Source organism: Mus pahari, chromosome 17 (genome assembly GCF_900095145.1).
Source record: "Mus pahari chromosome 17, PAHARI_EIJ_v1.1, whole genome shotgun sequence".
Lineage (NCBI taxonomy): Eukaryota > Metazoa > Chordata > Mammalia > Rodentia > Muridae > Mus > Mus pahari.
In genome coordinates, this window is record NC_034606.1 from 56,495,903 (window position 1) to 56,511,125 (window position 15,223).

General features: G+C 40.8%; 1 protein-coding gene across 1 annotated transcript in view; it reads left to right on the forward strand.

Moving 5' to 3' along the window:
* The window catches only part of Lrrk2 (leucine rich repeat kinase 2), a 142,040-nt gene that overhangs the window by 36,949 nt on the left and 89,868 nt on the right, over nucleotides 1-15,223 (forward strand). The window contains exons 14-16 of the mRNA XM_029547872.1: nucleotides 3,656-3,795; nucleotides 13,051-13,195; nucleotides 13,716-13,855. Coding sequence (XP_029403732.1) covers nucleotides 3,656-3,795; nucleotides 13,051-13,195; nucleotides 13,716-13,855 — 425 coding nt within the window. The remainder of the gene's footprint in view (nucleotides 1-3,655; nucleotides 3,796-13,050; nucleotides 13,196-13,715; nucleotides 13,856-15,223) is intronic.

The window sequence follows — 15,223 nt, forward strand, 5'->3', positions numbered from 1 at the left end:
TCTCTCTCTCTCTCTCTCTCTCTCTCTTTCTTTCTTTCTGAGACAGGGTTTCTCTGTATAGTCCTGGCTGTCCTGGAACTCACTTTGTAGACCTTAAATTCAGAAATCCACCTGCCTCTGCCTCCTGAGTGCTGGGATTAAAGGCGTAGACCACCACGCCTCGCGGAATTTTGCATTTTCATGATACATTGTTTCCTAGGCCAAGCTTAAAGAACCAGATTCTGAAGTCCTCAGGTCTTTCTGCTAAACCCGAAATTAAATTCATGAGAGAGGATGATGTAAATGAGCTCATAAGATTATTTAGCACTTCATTTACATAAGAAAGAAACACAGGGTAAAAAGTGGACCTCCTGTCGATAAGGACTATTCATCTCAGATGCTTCTTTGCTATTTCCTTTGCCTCCAGCCATGTTAAAGTTCGAGCTAATACAGAACAGCCCTCCTGTGTTGCTTCAGTCCCATCCTTCTTGTCTGTGGTTAAGTTAGAGCTTCTCTGCTTCTCTGGCAGAGCCACATGGCCACTCCCTCCTTGACTTTAAAGGCCTCCATCTGCCTGGCTTTCCCCAGCTGTCACCTTGGTTGCCCTTCAGCTCTCTCTAACGCACCTGTCCCCACTTTTTCTTTCAGCACGTATTATTAAAAAGCCTCCGGTTCTGTTCTGAACGCCGCAGTGCTTTAATGGATTGAATGACACAGGGAAGGAGGGCAAAGCGGGATGTTGGTAGACAGATGAGCCGTTGATTAGCTCCGTGAGCAGCTCCTCTGCAGACAAAGGTCCAGCAGGTCTGAGCACACTGACGCACCTAATGTCTTCAGAGGAGCACATAGGTCAGGGAGTAGATGCCTATGACTCAAGGCAAGTCAGACGGCAAGAACAGCTTTCAGGCAGAAGGAACTTGAGCGCAGAGTGTGGGGGGAGTGAAGACAACCCCAGGGAGGGTGTGGGGATAAATCTGGGAGGACAGAGGGGACTCTAAGTGCAGTGCTGAGCGATTGTGATTTCACATGGAGAGCAATTAAATTTTATTAACGGCTCGGACATGTTCTGAAAACATAATAATGGCCTGACTTGAATTATTTTTATTGTTTATCGTATCCTATTTACAAACACTGGAAGGACCCTTTTTAAACTTTTTAAGAAAAATGTGTCCCTCCCGGGCTAATGGAATTGTAGAACTGATACATTTCTGAAGTACTCTGGGAAGAAAACTGAAGTAGTACCATCAAAAGTAAGCATGTGTTTAGCATCCTAATGATGGTTAGAATACTCTACTACTAAGGACTGGAGGGTGGATTCCAGTTTATTAATTTACATTCAATCTAGTAGTATTGCCTCCTTTTTGATTGAAGAAAGTGTGTTATATAAGTTTCAGTCACATTACTCATTTCTTTTCAATATTTTCATGTATACATGCATTTTCCCTTTTGATTATATCTCCATGAATTAAAAAAAAAGTTTAGAATTTTGAATAGCCAATGTTTAAACTCTTATTTTTGTTTTTTATAGATCTAAAATATACTCATATATACATGTGTATATACAGTCACACACACACACACATACACATACACACACATATATATATACATATATACATATATATGTATGTGTATGTATGTGTATATATATATACATATATACATATATATGTATATATACATGTGTATGTATGTGTATGTATATATACACACACACACACACACACACACACACATATATATATATATATGTGTGTGTGTGTGTGTGTGTATGTGTATGTGTGTGTGTGTGTGCATGTGTGTGTATGTGTGTATACCATTAGGGAGTCAAGAGCTTGTTACATACAACTCGGATATCAAGCAGTAAAGTGAATAACCTTTGAAACTATATAAAATGTGCTTAATTATATTCATTAATAATTGGGACCACTACCCTGTAGGTCTCTGGCCAAATTTGCAATCCACATCAATGGTGGAGTTATATGGGGTAATTGAGTAGGGGGGTCGATGTAGGACAGCTGGTTAGGAGTTGGTGGCAATTAGTGAGATGATGTAGTGGATGAGGCAGATGCAGAGAGAATAGATATGAGAGATAAGTAGAGGATCGCTAATATTCTGTGTTGCTCATATAAAATTCTAACTTTTTTGAAATCCATATTAATTCCTCATAAAATAAAAGTTTACTAAACCAACTCTTTTCCAGTGTCTAGGTGTTTTCTCTTTCAGAATTAAGGGGATTTTCATTGTGTGACAAGTGTTTTAAAAGAAGAAACTCTTACTCATTTTATTTTTTAAACTTGGTACTTCGCATAAAAACAGACCCACCTGTGTGTTTTAAATCAATTCATCATTTCCCAGTCATCACTGGCAGTACAGGCATAATTTTTCTTAAAGTTTTATTATTAATTTTTGAATTGTGTAGATTGAGTAAAATGGAACAACAATTTGTACAAATACACCCCCCCCCCCTTAGTTCTTTAAGGTAAGGTCTCACTACGGAGCTAGCCCAGGGTAGCGTTGAACTCACAGACCTCTGCCTGCCTCTCTCTCCAGAGTCCTGGGATTAAAGGCATGTGCCACCATGCTGAGATTAATAAATTATTTTTGTAGTCTTCAGTGCTCAAAGTTTATTCCTTTTAGGTGGATGGGTTATTAAAGAGCAGCAAAAGCCTGCTAGCACCATGCCTGTTTGTTAATCTCTTTTATTAAAAACAAAACAAAACATGCTTAGAATATGTACTTACTTTGTTAAAGGTTTTCTGTATGTGTATATGTCCCCAAGTTTGTATAACTATACCATATGCATACACTACTCATGGGCACATGGGCAAGAGGTTTTGAACTGCCTGATGTGGGACCTGGCCACTAAGGCTGGAGCCTTTGGAAGAAGAGCAAATGCTCTTAACCTCTGAGCTGTCTCTCTAGCCCTGTACGTTCTCTTTGCATGATTGTAAACTGACCCTGAAGCATTATAGCTAGTTAATAGTCAGATGACTATTGATTTTTTTTTAAATGGTGAATTTAAGACAACCCTGTATATACGTACATAGGTATTAGTAAACACAGCATTCATTATGTGTGCACATGAGTAGGCACAATATTAGCATCTGTCTCCTTTACTCCATGCAGCTGCCATGCTTCTTTGCCATATATAGATGATAAAACTAAGGTACACAGACAGAGATCTTTGCAGACTTCAACTGCTACTACCTGACTCTACCCTGTGTTGGTGTAATGGTGACTCCCAAGCCACTGTTGCCCTGAAGCCCTGTCCTTGGACCCCGGAGATATGGAGAGAGGAGGTTATGGGCCTGTCACTAAAAAGTTGACAGTGCACACAACTTGAAGGGCTGTTACATGGAAAGGAAATGATGTCCATTCTGGGAAGCAGGGAGCAGAGATGAATGTTCAGGAACAGCAAGATGCTGATGGCAACCCATTGCATGAGGCTGAAGGCTTTACTACCGAGCGTGACCGGTTGGCACACGTGCCTGTGGACCAGTGAGAAGCCTCGGACATCTGTACAATCACAGTCACTGACAGGACAGCAGAGATAGGAATGCTTTCGATGAGGATGGAAAGTTCCACGAGGGCGGGGAACCTAGTCCGACCCAAATTATCCTAGCTCTTGGCAAGTGGCAGTGCGTTCAGCCTAAATGCGTTTGACAGGAGTAAGTCTGTATTGGTCACTGTTTGTTCTTGAATTTAGGACTATCGGAAGAATCCAGGGATGACTCTCAATGCAGACCAAATGTGCTCAGAAAACAGTGTTTCAGGACTGACATCCACAAGCTGGTTCTAGCCGCTCTGAACAGGGTATGTGGAACAAGGGTTTTCTGTCTTTATACCATTAATGAGACTATTAAATCTGAGGGTCTGGGGGTGCAGCTCTGAGTTTTACTTTACTTTTTTGTTGTTTACTATGATAGTTAGAAGTCATAATTAGGACTCAGGGTGATAGTAGCAACATTGAGGTGGAAAATATATATTAAAAGAAAGATAAGTACACAACTAACTAATGCAAGTTTCTATCTTAGTTTGTTCAATCGGTGAGCCAGGTCTGGATGTCAAGGCCCCGTGCTGATTTTTTTCTCCCTGGTAGGCCATTCTTCTTTTATGATCCTATAGATAAAGATTCAACTAATAGAGACACACCAGACAGAACATGGCTGTCTTCTGTGATGCCTCTGTATGTTTTCATAGCTCTTCTAAGATGAATTATATCATTAGGGTGACGTCAACAGAGCTATCGATAATTATGACTTGAGATTCAACTATTATTGATCTAAGCAGAGACTAAGGAAAGTGTTTATTCAAGTGAGCCAAGGCTTTGGTATATGAAACAGAGTGTTATAATTCAAGCTGAAGGTAACCTCTTTTGGATCACTGACCTCCCAGTTATGCTGGACCTGGAGAATTGTTGACACATCACAGTGTTTGGGCATCTGTTCCATAGGTCACTGTTTGTCTACTGTCATTTCTGGGGAACAAAGTAGACTCTCAAGTGTCTTGGCTCTGTCTGTGTGTATGTGTCTGCAGAGCCACGCCTGCCTCTTTGGCTGGGGAACCCAGGGAAAGAAAAGCTCGTTTTCTGATGAGGTGGTTGCACCTAAAGACTTTCTGATTTGCAAAAACTTAGAGCAAAACACTGAAAATTTAAATTTAAAAATGAATTTTGAGCCAGGTGGTGGTGGCACCTGCCCTTGATCTAAGCACTTGCTAGGGACAGGAGGATCTATGTGAGTTTGAGGCTATTCTGGTCTATAGAGTGAGTCCCAGGATATCCAGGACTATATAAAGAAATGCTGCCTCAAAAAACAGACAAAGGTATATTTAATTCTTAAATATGAGGTGGTCTAAGACATCGCTCATACACACACACACACACACACACACACACACACACACACACTTATAAAGGGCACAAAAAGGTTTGTACAAAGTGTAAAACTTAGAGGTAGGAGAAGAGTTGAACACACAAAAAAATTGATCTTCTTCATGGAAGTCTGTAAAATTAAAGCTGAGGTACCTCTATAGCTTTTATTTTTAAAATGCAGTAGTAATTACTCAAACTAGGTAAGCAAGTATAAAATGTATATGTAATAGTCAGTTTGCATAAAGATTTGCAGGAGAACTTGGCAAGACATGATAAGTCATGTAGTCTAATTCCAATGGGATAACCAAATGTTTTATAAGACATTGGGCCACACACTAGTGTGATGCTGACACTAGAGAACATGTGGCACATCCCACATGATGCTGGCTTGAAAATTAGACACAAGCAAACTATGCAGCTAGTCCATGATATTCCTCAACACTGAAAGAAATATGGTTTGTACAGGTGTTTCTGTAATCAAGCTTATGCCCAGTTATTTGGGGAAAACACAAAAGCAGAATATTTATTATTTTGGCAAAAAGTACATACCAAGACTGAATGGAAAGGTAAACAAAATGAATTTTTTCTGTGTACATACGTAAATGTTATTAACTTAATTACATATATAGATTGTAATCATAATGTGGATTCAAAAAGGAAAAAGGTATTTCCAGGAAATTTGGTAACTAGCTGTGATATCTCATGCCTATAATATCAGCACTTGGGAGGCTGAGGCAGGAGAATTGTTACAAGTTTAAGGCCAACTTGGGTTACAAGCCAGTTGTAGGTCAACCTGGGCTACAGAGTAAAACAAAACAAAACAACAATAACAAAATGGCAATACCCACTACAATTAAGATGGACATATCTGGTCAATGATTGCATTTTAATAATTTATAATATAGAACTATTTGGACATATACATTAAAATTTTAGATAAAAATGGTTATTGTTGCATTATTTGCAATAGAAAAACCTGCCAATAAGCTAAGGTTTTGCCTGGTAGAAACTCTGTACCATGGCAGGGTCTTGCAACTCTTCAAATGTATAGAGACCTTGGATTAGTATTTTGTCAGATAATAGTTTGGAGTAATGATTCATTTTAACAAGGAGTTGAAGACAGAGGTTACATTTATGAGTTCTGAACTGAACAGTCCACTGGGAAGTGTTACATCTTAAGAACATACTATCAGGAACTCTGACCTGCATTGCTTGCCAACAAAGTTCCTGTCTGTGGCAGTCATTACTCAAGTGCTGGTGATGAGCAGAGACCTGCCCCATTTGGCCTGAAATGCATGTGCGTTGTAGGCAAGAATTGAACCTATTGTTCTGTAGCCTATGAAATTTGAGGAGTTTTACTGCAACTTAATTTAATCTGTGCTGATAACATAGTGGCCATTGATAGATGACAAACAACGTGCTATACTATTTCCAAATTTGCTAATTCTGTGTAGAAGTTCAAAGGCAGTCAGGTGGCATTTTAAATGTACTGATAGGTCAAAATCACAGATTTTTCCATAAGCATGATATTTTCTAGGTGTCAGTTTCTTCTTCCATTTCATGTTTACATTCTAGGTGTAAGTCTTGCTGGAACTGGTATTTTCACTGTTCCCATGTCTTCTCCCTTCTACCTCTTAATTTCTGTAGACTATACTTTTTGTTCTGTTTCTTTCACTGAGCAAGACTTTCCGGTCTGAATCCAACTCTACTCATCATGCTCCAGTTAACCCTTGGAGTTTAGATAGCAAGCAGATAGAGTGAACAGTTTGTCACACTGGTGCCTGATACACAGTGCAAACTCACTAACTGTTGGCACTGTCACCATCAGATATTATAAAGTGCCTTTGGCTATGAAGACCTAGGGGCAGAAGCAGTCACTTCTAGACACTCTCTACCTGTTTTCCTATCGACCTTGGTGAAATAATTTAATTCTGCATTGAAAGGCCATGTAGTGTTTGCAGTCAGCTTTGGACCTGTGCTTTCTAAATTTTATCTTAATTTTAGTCCGTCAGTTCTCTCAGTTCTCACTTCTCCTCAAGTCTTTTGTTCTAGGTTTAATTCATCACTCAATCTTTTCACAGAACTCTTCTTAAAGTTACATTCCCTAATATCTTGATGTTTTGTAATCTTTAATTGTAAGTTTATTGTGAACTCTTAAAATGTATGCATCTTTTTTGTTTTTTATTTATGTGTAGCCATGTGTGTCTGTGCCTGTGTGCTTGAACTTGGAGTCTAGACGAGGGTGAGGGATACCCATAGGGCTGGAATGGGCCCTGTGAAGCTTGATGGTGGTAGAACTGAACTCTGGTACTCTGCAAGAGCAGCGATTATCTTAGTCACTGAGCCCTGCGTTTGAACTCTTGAAAAGACTGATTTAGTTGGCTATAAAACACTGAGGGCTTTGACTGGATGCCTATAGGCATTGCTCTAATGTTGAGCATCTTAGTGGAGAAGTCTGAGACAGGTTTTTTTTTTTTTCCTTACTTTTCTGTGAGCTGGTAGTATCTCCTGGATGCCAGAACTACTCTTCCTCCTGAAGCCCGGCCAGTCATGTGGTTGAGGCATATTTTGATGCTAGTTTTGATACCAGCTAAATGAACACCCAGTTTATTTTTCCTGGGAAGTTTCCTTGAATTGCATCTTCATGAACATGGATCTTCTTCCATCAGTTTAACTCTCTTCCTAGAAACTATACAATGTTGGCTCTCTTGTGCCTTCACCTTCTGCTCTTTAAGAGAACACCGTGAGGCACAATCTGTTTATCAGCATGTTCTTGCCTTCTTCGGACGGGGCCGCAAATCCATATATGTTTCTTTTTCTGTCACAAGCAAAGATGAGATGTATGTGAGAATATGGAAAATGAGAGATAAAAGCAAAACCATGCATGACCCCTTAAGGACTTGCATCCCCTTCCCTGTGGCGTCTGCATGGGTGGCAGTGAGGAGAGTCAGGTGCAAGCTCAGCTTGAGCAGGCTGGCCCATTAGAGAAGCCATTCCAGTGACTTACTTGCAAGTTCTCTAAAAGAACTTAAAGGTTGTAGATGGTAGGTAAGAGGGTGTTTCTAATTAATGTCTATTGGTATCTTTCCAGTGATACATCCAAAGCTTACACTTGGATAATATTTGCTAGGTGGGAACTAATAAGTTAGTCATTGATTCATATTGAACAGAAATGCAATAAAGACTGTTTTTAAGATGCAATATTAGGTAAATGAATACAAGCCCACAATATCATATATATATATATATATATATATATATTTACTTATATATGGATATATATGATATATTATAATAATATTACATATAATTACTCCTTTTCAAATTTACTTGAGTGTTCAAAACACCATACTCTTATTTTTAGTTGTTTAGATGCTGTCACTTTAGGCGTTGTCACTTGTGATCACACAAGAACAATTCTGTTGTTAGACAGTCATAGACTTCCGGTTACAACTTCTTAATCAGTTGCTAAGCTAGACATGTAAAGGTTAGAGGTTAAGGGACGTCAATACTAGAAGGACCAATAAATAAGTAAAAATTTGGTAGAGGTGAAGGTATTAAACACGAAGGCTAAGGAGATGCCTAAGACAGTGAAGGCACCCGTCACCTAGTCCATGATGACCTTGGTGCAATCTCTGAATGGAGCTAGTTGAAGGAGAGTACTCACTAACCCAAGTGGTGCTCTGACCTCCGTGTGGGAGGTGTGTACCCATACATGTACACAAGTGCACTCCTGCATGCATGCACATGCACATAAATAAACAATGCAATAATTTTAAAAAGATCTTAAACACAAGGAGAGTCACATTATACCTGGCTTATGATGCATTCTTTAGTTTAGAAGCACAACTGAATACATGGCTCATGAAGTTCTGCATCAAAGGAAATTGCAGGTTCCCTGGCTTGAAAATATCAAGTATTTCAAGACAAAGACGGCAGAATGGAAAAGCCACTGCAAGTCTACATTTTTCCTTCCTTAACTAAGTTTAAACGTGATTTTACATTATCTGCTTGAAAGTGTGTACCTCACTTTTTCCACGGATGCTTAGAGATATATGTAGTGTGTCTATGCCGTAAAATTAGTGATAATTAAATGCTAGTATACATAAATTTATTTCTTCACTTTTTTACTTAATTACTTCTTATTTAAAATTTTAATATATAATTTAAAATTATTTTTTGAGATTAACATAATTACATCATTTTCCCTTCTTTTTCTCCTTCCAGATCTTTCCATACACCCCCTTTTTTGATTACAGATTCATAGCCCCTTTTAAAACTAGTTGTTACTAAATGCATATGTATACATACATATATGTTCCTAACGAGACCCTGCTCTGTCTGTATGATGCTACTTGCATGTTTTCAGGGTTGTTCCTGGGGTAGTGGATGACCATTTGGTAGGCTCTTCCCTGGGAAAGACCACCTCTCCAGCTCTTAGTGTTCCTCAGTTAATTGCAGAATTCTTCGAGGCAAGTGCCTGCGGTTTTGTCCATCAATGAGGTGGCTGCCGCTGTGTGCTGCAGCTGTGCTAATGCAGTGATCTCACCTGTGAAGAGGCCTTAAAGAAAGGACGTCTGTATAGTTTGGAGTTGCAGGAAGTGATGAAGAACACGGGCAAATGAATGGCTTTAAAGTTTGAGCGTGGTATAAAAATCAAGGAGTGGGAAGGCAGCAATTAAGTGGTTAGGGAACTTTTTGTCTCTGAGTGCTTTTAATTCCGAGTTGTTAAGAGAGAAGTCTGATTATATAAAATTAAAGGGTAGCAAGAATATGGAGGTAGTAGGTGTAGACATTCCTATTAATAAATTCAAAAGGGAAGGAAAGAGGATACTTCGCTTTGCCTCAGCTCCCGTTTTCTTTCTGATGAGAATTTCAGACTGGCTCTCACTGTCAGTCCGTGTTGATTGCATGGGCAGATTCTAATAGTGCGGCATCACGAGGGCTGTGTTAGAGAATGGGATACTGAGATGACACCGAAAATCTTTCCACCTTCACATGGTGAGACCACATTCCTATATCTGCAGAAATCCCTTACCCCTTCTGCACTGATATTACTCCATTCTTTATTTGTGGTCTTCAGATTCACAGAATGTAACACATTCTACTTGACTGCAAAATAATTCGGAATTATTATTCAGGGAATTAGATGCTAATAGTGTTGACAAACAGAATTCCCAAAAAGGGGAAGAGTGTCTTGATTAAATGATACAGGACATAATGACAAACTGAGAAGCTAGAGACAGAGGACAAGGCACAGGAAAAGAAGCTAATGACATTCCCATACCCTGTGGGGAACCAAATGCTAAATCACAGAGATGATGGAGGAGCGGATGATAGACATGCCAAGGCTGGAGGTAGGGAGTGTGGACATGTAGGTTCATCAGAACTTGTGATCTGGCTTGAAGTTATCTCAGCATTGTCCTGTAGCAGTGTGTGTGTGGGTGAGATTTGGGGAGGTAGATACCCTGAAGTAAGTGATGTGTATCCTCTGCACAATGGATCATTTCTATTCACATTGCATGATGTGTCTATGTGAAATTAATTCCCGAAAGACGTTGTGGTAATCTTTGAAAGAAATGATGTAAGTTGACTGTCACATTGTTGTAGAGGTCAGAGAGTCTGGTCCAAGTGTGTGTGTGTGTGTGTGTGTGTGTGTGTGTGTGTGTGTACATCTTTGAAGCTCAGAAAAAAAAAACTATTACTTGATACACTTTGAAGGGAAGATATGAAATCAAGCCCACAAGACACTTGGGGTCAAGCTCACTTAGAGCTTCCTGTGGTGAGAGACAGCACTGCAAACTAGGGAAGTTCACTGATGGCTTTGCAACAAAATATCCCTGGTTTGGTTTCATTTCTTATTATTTTTTTTAATTTTCCATGTTGGGAAATTTCTACATTTTAAAATACCTTTTTATTGCTTCTTTGTGAATTTCCCTAATTGCACCCCAAACCCACTCATTTCCCCTTCCCTTGTACATGCCTTCCACTTTTGCAGCTTCCCCCACAACAGAGGGAAAAACACTCACAGTGGAAACTGTAGTGTGTCACAGTGTGTCCCATGGTGTATGTGCCCTTCTGTCCACACTTCTTTGCTTATAGATGTTTTTTATCTCCTTTCTGTGGGGTACCATCTGTAGGGCTCAATCTTTCTAACCCCAGTGAACTCAGTCTCTGTTAGAAATGATCATTGTGCAGAGGATACAATACAAGTGCCACCTCCCTATCTTAGGCGTAGCTACAGCATGTTTTCCATACCAGCATGGACTGAAGAGGCTGTCATTTCTCTGGTGCATGTTTGACAATGCTGTTAGCATGGACTTAATTAAATTATTGTGCAATGTGTGTATTCAGTACAATACTTGACCCAGAACAAGCACTTGAAGGTTAGAATGTTTACTCTTGTTGTATACAATTAATTAGTAATGTAGAAGGCAGAAATAAGGACAGTAATTTGTCCTCCCCCTCATCCCTGGCCACCAGTGGCAGGCAGAGGAGCTGGCCCTGAGGTCATCAAAGCAGGAGAGCTGGCCCTTCCTCTCATCTGCTGCAGCCCCAGGGAAATCAGGCTATGCACCTCACCTGGGTAGCATACAAGAGCTTGCCCTGGATGTAAGGGTTGTGGGTGAGCCAGCCTCAAGTGAGAATGTGGGAGAGTTGGCCATGCCTCCCTCCCCTCTCTTTTGGCCTCTCTACTGGCAGCTGGTGAGAGAGTTGGGCCCAACAGAGGTCATAAGAGCATGTGAGCTGTGCCTAGTCCCTGCCTGATGCAGCACTCAGGAAAGCTGGCTCTGAACCTCATCTGGCAACATAGTAGAGTTGACCCTGTATAATAGGTATGGATGAAGAGGCCTGAAGGCTATGAGCATGAAAGAGCTGCTCCCTGTCACTTGTCTGCCATGCAGTGGCTTGAGTAGGGGAGAGATGTCCCAACACTCCCTGCTCCTTGGCACCAATGGCAGGCAGAAGAGCTGGCCCCAAGGACATCAAAGCAGGAAAAGTGGCCCTGTCCTCACCTGCCATAACACTAGGGAGAGCAGGCCCTGCACCTCATCTGGGTGGCACAGTAGAGCAGGCCCTAGGTTTGGCAACTGTATGTGAGCTGGCCCAGGGATGACAGTGCACAGTGTGAAAGAGCTGGCCCTGCCTTTTGTCTGCTTGGCAGTAACAGAGACAAGGGGGAGACACTGCCTTCCCTTTCCTTGTCCCTTGCCATCTGTGGCAAGCAGGAGAGCTGGTCCTAGGCTCATGAGAATGGGAGGACTGGTCATGTCCCTAACCAGCTACAACATTTGAGAGAGCTGGCTTTGTCCCTTGTCTGGACAGCAGGGTAGAGCTGGCCCTGGTAGCAGGGATTTCTGGGGAGCTGACCCGAAGGGCATGAGAATGGGAGAGCCAGCAGGCTGACCAGCTCCGATGTCTCTTAGGCTCAATCCAGGACTTTGAACTGGCCCATCCCAATACCCAATGGACGAACTACCAGACTGCATGAAGGGTCAAGTCCTACAGATCCAAAACTATAGGATCTCCATGACATGGGGCAATGACAGGATATCTAAGAGGAGTCCCAGTGAGGATCCAGTATTGATAGAGTAGCAGAAGCCAGAGGCCTCATACCAGACTAACAAGTCATCGCAATGAACATTTGCAAGCACAGAAGTGTGGACAAAAGGGTAGACTGTGGGACATACCGTGACACACTAAATCTCACAATGAGATTTTTTTTTCTCCATTTGTGGGGAGGTTGCAAGGGTGGACATCAGATTTGAGGGGAGGGAGAGATGAGTGGGATTGGGGTTCATGATATGAAATCCACAAAGAACCAATAAAAAAAACCCAAAAGATGCTAATTTGTATTTGACCAAATAATTTGTATTTGTATTTATGGTTTGTTCTTGATGCTGGGTCTCATATATCCCAGACTATCTCTATACATTTAACTGAGGGTGACCATGAAGTTTTTGTCCTCTTCCCTCCATCTCCCAAGTACTGGGTTTACAGTTGTGTACCACATGCCTAGTTTGTTTGTTTTTTATCAAACCTAGAACTTTTCATGGCAGTCAACCACTGTACTGTCTAAGCTGCACCCCCAGATGTTGAATTGTGTTTTACCATTCTGCAACTGGTTTCAATAGAGGCATGCATTCAAACCTTACTTATAACAGTAAATATTCTTAAACTGCTTTTGATTTTAGTTCATTGGGAATCCTGGTATTCAGAAATGTGGATTGAAAGTTATCTCTTCTCTCGCGCACCTTCCTGATGCCATAGAGACGTTATCTCTGCAAGGTGCAGTGGACTCAGTCCTCCACATCTTACAGATGTATCCAGATGACCAAGGTTGGTACAGAGCTTGGAACCACTGCTTGTTGTCTTAGTCAGGGTTTGTATTCCTGCACAACATCATGACCAAGAAGCAAGTTGGGAAGAAAGGGGTTTGTTCAGCTTATACTTCCACATTGCTGTTCATCACCAAAGGAAGTCAAGACAGGAATTCACACAGGGCAGGAACCTGGAGGTAGGAGCTGATGCAGAGGCCATGGAGGGATGTTTCTTACTGGCTTGCTTCCCCTGGCTCGCTCAGCTTGCTTTCTTACAGAACCCAGGACCACCAGCCTAGGGATGATATCGCCCACAATGGGCCCTCCCACCCTTGATCCCAAATTGTGAAAATGTCTTTCAGCTGGATCTCTTGGAGGCCTTTCCTCAAGGGAGGCTCCTTTCTCTGTGATAACTCCAGCTTGTGTCAAGTTGACACAGAACCAGCCAGTACACTATTTACTGGATTTGTTTTTCTTATTCATTCCTTCTGCTTTGAGGTTAAAAGAATAACCACTGTTAATTTTCTCTTTTATTTTAGAAATTCAGTGTCTGGGCTTACACCTTATGGGATGCTTGATGACAAAGAAGAATTTCTGCATAGGGACAGGGCACCTCCTGGCAAAAATTCTGGTTTCCACTTTGCAACGCTTTAAAGATGATGCTGAGGTGCAGACGACAGTGAGTACACTCGAGAGAACTGGGAATTTACGCAGTCTCCCACTCGTACGCGCGCAACTCCAATTGTGCGTCAACAAGATATTCTAGTTCATTAAAATCATCTATCATTTTGTAGTATTTTAATTATAGAAGTTTTAGAAAATTGCAACGACTATAAAGATCCAGCGTTCATTATTAGATCTGAAAAATCAGGTTTTTTGCTTGCCTTCTGTCCTTCCCACAAAAGTGCTAAAGAGGCTCCAGTAGCTGATTTTTTGGTTTGTGCTCAGATTTGGGGAAAATAAAAGTTATTATTATTCTTAAGATGGGGGTCTTCTGTGGCTTCTCCCCCCTAACCACTTTTGCCTGTAGTGACTTTTGCCTCTTGATGTTTTCTTCCTAAAATAAACATTTGGTTTATTTCACCAAGCTTTATCGAAAGCAGATGTGTAATAATTGTCTTTATGAGGACTGTAAGATGGTATAAGGTTGATTCAGCAGGGAATAAGAAAAACGGTTACTTGCTGTGTAGATGCACATAGCTCTAGCTATTCTGGAAGCTGAGGAGGGAAAATTATTTCAGCCCAGACGTTTGAAGCTTGTAAAGTCCTGAGACTGCTGTCCCCTACAGAAATTAAATGCCTCATTTCTTTTGTGAATGTTAGCCAAATGAATAGTTCAAAACTTCTGTATTGGTTTTGGAGTTTTGATAATCAAGTTTGTATCTTTAAGGAAACCCATGCATTTTTTTCTTAACTGTCAAAATTATCTGTACCAAGTTAACCAATAAAAATATCTAGGCCATAACCCTTGCACAAACATTTTCAGTAAATCACATATGCAAGCAAAGTTTTTTCTTTATTGTAAAGTACTGAAGACACCTCCTTCTTAGCTCAGAGCAGGAGTGCATTTTAAAATCGGTGTTTTGGAAAGTGCTTTACTCTAAAACGATTAAAGCTATAGCAGAATTGATTAAAAGCCATCTGAGGGAAGGAAATAACTGTGTGGTCTGGGGCTCCAGTTACTATGGATTAATTCATCGCATGTGAATTTTCAAATCTCCATAGCAGAGGCTATAAAAGCCCATCAGGGAAGCTCACTAAGCCTCCCAGCCTATTTTATCGAGCTGGTTCAGAGCTGAAAAATGGTTCCTTCAAAGGTCCAGTCCCAGCTCAGCTGCCACACTTTCATGTCTAGAACTTCTTGTGAGGCTTTCAGCAACAGACTTCTCAGAACCTCACAAACTAAATATACTTTTTCTCAAGTATCTGTATTTGCAGAACACAGCATCTTTTTTTAATTAGATATTTTCTTTATTTACATTTCAAATGCTATCCCGAAAGTTCCCTATACCCTCCCCCACCCCTGCTCCCCTACCCACCCACTCCC